Source organism: Oryx dammah, unplaced genomic scaffold (genome assembly GCF_014754425.2).
Source record: "Oryx dammah isolate SB20612 unplaced genomic scaffold, SCBI_Odam_1.1 HiC_scaffold_14, whole genome shotgun sequence".
Lineage (NCBI taxonomy): Eukaryota > Metazoa > Chordata > Mammalia > Artiodactyla > Bovidae > Oryx > Oryx dammah.
The window spans coordinates 16,686,583-16,693,398 of NW_024070198.1; the positions used below are offsets into that span (position 1 = coordinate 16,686,583).

At 43.3% G+C, this 6,816-nt stretch overlaps 1 protein-coding gene across 1 annotated transcript in view; it reads left to right on the forward strand.

Moving 5' to 3' along the window:
- CC2D2B (coiled-coil and C2 domain containing 2B) overlaps positions 1 to 2,908 on the forward strand; it is a 94,542-nt gene extending 91,634 nt beyond the window's left edge. Inside the window, 1 exon segment of the mRNA XM_040254625.1 lies at positions 1,033 to 2,908. Within this exon segment, the coding sequence (XP_040110559.1) occupies positions 1,033 to 1,221 (189 nt within the window). The 3' untranslated portion in view covers positions 1,222 to 2,908.
- The last annotated feature ends 3,908 nt before the right edge of the window (positions 2,909 to 6,816 follow it).

Here is a 6,816-nt window from a genome sequence, read left to right on the forward strand (position 1 = left end):
AAGGAAGGATAGTGTACTATGCAGTCACAAGGGAAGAGCATGTGAAGAGATTTAAAGATCAGAAAAGTAAGCAATCTGAGGCTTGAAAGCAGCTTATGATTGTCCTTTGTAAATTCTTTAATAGATAATTTTACATGAGACCCATGTCCCATATCCTTTAATCCTGTCATCGGAGGAAATGAAAGTGAAAGTCCGTCAGTCATGTCCAACACTTTGCCACCCCATGGACGATACTGTCCATGGAATTCTCCAGGCCAGAATACTGGACTGGGTAGCTGTTTCCTTCTCCAGGGGATCTTCCCAACCCAGGAACTGAACCCAGGTCTCCCCCATTGCAGGAGAATTCTTTACTAGCTGAGCCACAAGGGAAGCCCAATCCTGTCATAGATATCAATAAATATAAAGTAAATCAATGTGAAATAAATTCTTCCAAAATGCTCTTTTAAATCATTTATATGACCAAGAATTTTCCTTCTTGGCAGTTTGCCGTTGGAGAAAAAGTGCAAGTATGTGGACTGTGAAATGTGTAGCCTCTGGCGTTAGACAGACCTGGCTCGCTGCTCTCTCTGTAAAGTGGGGTTATAGCAAAACCTGCCTCAAAGGGTTGTTTGAGGGTTAATTATATATGTGAAGTATTTAGCACTGTGCCTAGAACATAGTACATGCTCAGTCACTTCAGTTGTGTCTGACTCTGTGTGACCCTATGAACTGGAGCCTGCCCGGCTTCTCTGCACGGGATTCTCCCAGGCAAGAACACTGGAGTGGGTTGCCGTGCCCTCCTCCAAGGGATTTTCCCAGCCCAGGGATAGAACCTGTGGTGTCTCCTGTGTCTTCTGCATCACAGGCAAAGTCTTTACCGCTGAGCCAACCAGGAAGTCCCTAGAACTTGGTAAACACCCACAAAATGATAACTATTATTATTATTTTATGACTTCCATTTCTTTGAGGCTTCTGTAATCTCTTTTCATACAGTAATTCCCAACCACCTATATGATTGTAATGTGGGTTTACGTATTATTGTCTTTGGTCCAGGTCACGGGATTTCCTATCCAGATGCCATACACTGATGTACAGTCAGTTATTGATGCTGTGTATCAAACTGGAATTCATTCTTCTGAATTTCCACAGACAGAATTTGCTCTAGCTGTTTACATTCACCCCTACCCAAACAACATATTATCTGTGTGGGTCTATTTGGCTTCATTAGCTCGACATCAGTGAAAAGGAAAAAGACAGAAGGAGAAGATGGTACATGGGCCCCCAACCAGGAGACAGACTTTTCTAGTGCTTGGGATTTTTCTGTTTATCCTCAAGTCCAGACAAGCGTGAGCCCAATTTTTGGCTCACTTATAGAGTAGGGGACAACACTCACTGCCTGAGTTTCTGGGGACAAGTATAAATGACCTCCTCATCAGAGACCGCATCAAGGAGGACCCTTCGGAAAGTCTGGCGCCTGGGGTCACTGTCTACAGTAGGTTTATTCTGGGAAAGAAGCAATTCTGGCCTCTCTCTAAAGCCAGTGTTGCTCTAACTGGGGGGCCCCACCACCTCCATCAAAATCACTTGGAAAGCCCTATTGAAAATGCAAGTTCCCACATCCTATCCAGGACCTACTGAATCAGGATCTCTGAGAGTACAGCTCCAGAACCTACATTATTTAAAACAAGCTTCCCAGGCAATTCTCTCAACCAGTTAAGAATGAGAACCCTGCCTTACAGAATGCTGTCATTATTAAAGTGAGGCTGATAACTTTGATGATGGTTCTGATGGAATTCCAGGCAGGAGTTATTCAAATAGAAACCCATGAAGTAAAAGATTATTTCCCTGCTTAAGAATAAGAAGGAAATATGCCATGTTGGGTTAAGGACAGCTTCCGGGGGCTTCTTAAAAGTTTTCTCTTTATATACTACTGACCTAAAGTCATTTCACCTCCAGGTATTTAGAAGGGACTCTGAGGAAACACTACCTAAATTCTTTCCTAATTCTGTGAGAAAGGGAGATAAAGGTCTTACCCGAATCTCAGAGTCCTCTTTATCTTAATGAGCAGCTCCCCATTCTGCCTCTGGCACTTTCTGCTGCTTTTCTTTTACAATGGTGCCCCAAAGAGACCCATCCAGGGCCTCGAGAAAGAGTGGATAGGGATCTAAGTAGAAAACACTGTACTTTATTGTATTTGATTGTTCTGTACTTCATTGAGAAAAGTGTTCAAATAGTTTATTTAAATGTTACATAACAACTTGTTTTTTTAATCAAAGGATAGATTTCCAAAGGTTTATGAGAGCAAGTTTATATGAGGTTAAAGTAAGAAAAAGAAGATTCACTTCTCCCACTGTGGCTCCTTGAATTACTCTCAGAGAAGCAGAGAGCAAAAACCCCAAATTCATCCGCAGGGAACCCTCAGCCTAAATCCCCTCTCCCAATATACCTGCAGAGGCCAGAGAAGACCTCATTTATTTGCAGGATGTTAGTCTCAGACCAAACTCAAGATTACTAGAAAAAAGGGTATGTAGGTAAAGAGAATATTTTTTCTGCAAGGTTAAAACTTTGTTATGTATGTCTTCTGGCATGCATCAGAAAAATGATCAGAATTGTTTTTATTTGAATGTTTGTGTTTAAATGCTGTAGGGGGTTTTGTTATTAACAAGTTTCCCACATCAATTGGGGTAGCACAAAATGGTATCTATGGAAAGACAAGTTTGCCAAATAAAGGCTGAACTTGTGCGATTCATTTCTGTGCCATGCTGAATGTTTACATAGCTATTTTGTTCATTTTGTTTGTGGTTTTAGAATTGATAGACCACTTAAGAGTAAGGTGGAAAATGTTCATAGGCAAGTGTGCATTATATTCTGTATTGTATTCATTTTAAAATAGGTGTGTTTCTCAACTAAAAATTTTTCCTAAAAATTATATGATTGTAATGAACCATGTTTTTTCATTTGACTGTTTTAAAAGTACATATTAGATGTAATGTATAATTTTAAAATTGTTTGTTGTTCAGTCACTCAGTTGTGTCTGACTCTTTGCAACCTCATCCACAAATAATTACAAAGCATCCATTATGTACCAGACACTTCAGTATGTGCTAGAGGACAGTGTGAAGACATTCCTACAAGGAAAACAGATCATAAGCAAATAAACAGTAAGTAGGTGAGATAATTCCAGGGTATAATGAGTGCTATAAAGTAAACAAAAATGTTGGTGTAATGGAGAAGGACTTTGATGGGGATGGAGGGTATAAGCAGAGTAGTGGGAGAAGGCATCTCCACAGAGATAATGTTTTGAGCTGAGATTTAAAAGATGATTTATCAATTAGAATTGCATTCAGTTGCAAGGAACAGAAACCTAATCACAGTAACATAATCAAATAGGGATTACAGCACCATCAAGTGCAAAGGAAGCAGCCCAATTCTAGTGCAATAGCTCTGTGATGTCAGAAGTACATTAGCCTTCATCCATCTTTGTCACCATCTCTAAGGAACCTTCTGTCTTCTTCCTCGGTGGCTCTCAAACTTCAGCATGCAGAAGAATCACCTGAAGAGTTTGTTGAAACACACTTCTCTGGGCCTGACCTTCAGAGTTACTGATTCCCTGAGATCTGGAGTGGGGCCTGAGAATTTGCATTTCTAACAAGTTCTCAGGTGATACTGAGTCTGCTGACCTGGGAACCATGGAGGCTCTAACCTTACAGTCATTTCATTAAGAAAATGCAGACAGGGAGGGAGGAGGTAGAAGAGGCAGCTGGTTTAGCTCTTTTAAAAAGTTTTCTAGGAGACTGTGCCCATTAACTTCTACTTACATCCCATTGGCCAGAATTGCATCACTCCTGGCCACAAAAGAGGCTGGAGATCAAGTATTTTAAATAGACCCATTCCTCTCCCAATAAAATCAGTGTTCTCTTGGTGAGGAAGAAGGGAGGATGGCTATTGGATTAGGCATCTGTGGCTTCCATAGTTAAGAGGAAGCCAATCATGCAAAGACTTTTAGCAAAAGCATTTCAGGCAGAGGAGACCTATGATTGCAAAGCCCTCCAGTCCAGAAAAAGACTCACATGGAGAAGAAGGAGTAGCAGCCCATAAGGCTGGAGAGGCAGACAAGGACCAGGCCACATAGGTCATGGTAAAGAGTTCATATTTTACTCAAAGTGCAGTAACCAATCAAGTAATAGAATAAAGTAGTAGTTTTTCTTTTTTATATTTGAGAATGTAAGCCCCGCCCCATTCAGATGCAGTGCCAGGTCCCAGCTCTGTTTTCCACAACTGCCCACTCGCCTTAGTACGGCAGCCTTCGCCCTAGTGGGCAGCTGCACTAGGGGTAGAGGTGCCAGAGTGGGCGCTTGGCATGCTAAGGTGGTCATGAGAAACTGACCAGGGTCCTGGATAGTTTCAATCTGCCTCCTTCACCATTTCCAGTAGTAAACAGCATGGGCGCACTTTTCTCAAGCAGAGTCTAGGTTTCTTAAAGCCCTCCTGTTAGTCCACTGGTTTTCAAACCAGCTAACGGGACTCTTCCTGGTGTCAGACCCAAGGACTGGGTTGCCCAATATGTGGTTCAATCTGTTTCCTCCACAGGGAAGCTCTCTCTCTCTGAGCCCATGTAATCCCCTCCTCTTCTGTGTCCCCTCCTAGAGGGACAGGTCCTGATTCTCTTCACTTCTTACCTAACTGAGTAGGGACCCTTCTTTACAGCCTTGATTGTATACGAGACTTTCTGACACTCTTCAGGTGTTTTCAATGAGATTGCTCCACAAGTCAATGTATTTTCAATGTGTACATAAGGGGAGGTGAGCTCGTTGTCCTTCTATTACACCATCTTAACCTCAGGCCACCTTGATATGCTTTCAACTTAAAACATTTACACCTGGATAATGATCAGAGTACATCATGAGAAACACTGGGCTGGAAGAAGCACAAGCTGGAATCAAGATTGCCAGGAGAAATATCAATAACCTCAGATATGCAGATGACACCGCCCTTATGGCAGAAAATGAAGAAGAACTAAAGAGCCTCTTGATGAAAGAGGAGAGTGGAAAAGTTGGCTTAAAGCTCAACATTCAGAAAACGAAGATCCTGGCATCTGGTCCCATCACTTCATGGCAAATAGATGGGGAAACAGTGGAAACAGTGGCTGACTTTATTTTGGGGGACTCCAAAATCACTGCAGATGGTGACTGCAGCCATGAAATTAAAAGACTTACTCCTTAGAAGGAAAGTTATGACCAAGTTAGACAGCATATTAAAAAGCAGAGACATTACTTTGTCAACAAAGATCCGTCTAGTCAAGGCTATGGTTTTTCCAGTAGTCTTGTATGGATGTGAGAGTTGGACTATAAAGAAAGCTGAGCGCCAAAGAATTGATGCTTTTGAATTGTGGTGTTGGAGAAGACTCTTGAGAGTCCCTTGGACTGCAAGGAGATCCAACCAGTCCATTCTGAAGGAGATCAGCCCTGGGATTTCTTTGGAAGGAATGATGCTGAAGCTGAAACTCCAATACTTTGGCCACCTGATGCAAAGAGCTGACTCATTTAAAAAGACCCTGATGCTGGGAAAGATTGAGAGCAGGAGGAGAAGGGGACGACAGAGGATGAGATGGTTAGATGGCATCACTGACTCAATGGACATGAGTTTGGGTAAACTCTGGGAGTTGGTGATGGACAGGGAGGCCTGGCGTGCTGCAGTTCATGGGGTCACAAAGAGTCAGACCCAACGGAGTGACTGAATTGAACTGAACTGAATGATCAGAGCTTTATGAGGAGTGTTGGGCCTCTTGCACTGTAGAGGACTTTGCAGAATATCAAGTAACAGTGGCCTGCTGCAGGGGCAGGGGCGCTGGGTGCAGCAGTCCTGGGTATGGCATAAGCCCTTAGGAGGGAGGCAGCCATTAACCCCACCACAGAGCTGCCAGAATTTACACAGGACTGGGGAAACAGACTCTCTGAGGGCACAAACAAAACCTTGTGCACACCAGGACCCAGGAGAAAGGAGCAGTGACCCCACAAAAGACTGACCCAGACCTGCCCCTGAGTGTCCAGGAGTCTCCAGCAGAGGCCTGGGTCAGTGGGGGCCTGCTGCATGGCTGGGGGCACTGAGTGCAGCAGTGTGTGCATGGGACCTTTTGAAGGATGTCACCATTATCTTCATTACCTCCACTATAGTTTGGCCTCAGGTCAAACAACAAGTAGAGAACACAGCCCTGCCCATCAACAGAAAACTGGATTAAAGATTTACTGAGCATGGCCCCAGCCATCAGAACAAGACCCAGTTTTCCCCACAGTCTCTCCCATCAGGAAGCTTCCATAAGCCTCTTATCCTTATCCATCAGAGGGCAGACAGAATGAAAACCACAAACACAGAAAACTAAACTGATCACATGGACCACACCCTTATCTAACTCAATGAAACTATTAGCCATGCCTGTGTAGGGCCACCCAAGACGGATGGGTCATGCTGGAGAGCTCTGACAAAACGTGGTCCACTGGAGAAGGGAATGGCAAACCACTTCAGTATTCTTTCCTTGAGAACCCCATGAACAGTATGAAAAGACAAAAAGGACACTGAAAGATGAACTTCCCAGATCAGTAGTTGCCCAATATGCTACTGGAGAACAGTGGAGAAATAATTCCAGAAATGACGACGAGATGGAGCCAAAGCAAAAACAACACCCAGTTGTGGATGTGACTGGTGATGGTAGTAAAGTCTGATGCTGTAAAGAACAATATTGCATATGAACCTAGAATGTTAGGTCCATGAATCAAGGTAAATTGGAAGTGGTCAAACAGGAGATGGTTAGAGTGAACATGGACATTTTAGGAATCGGTG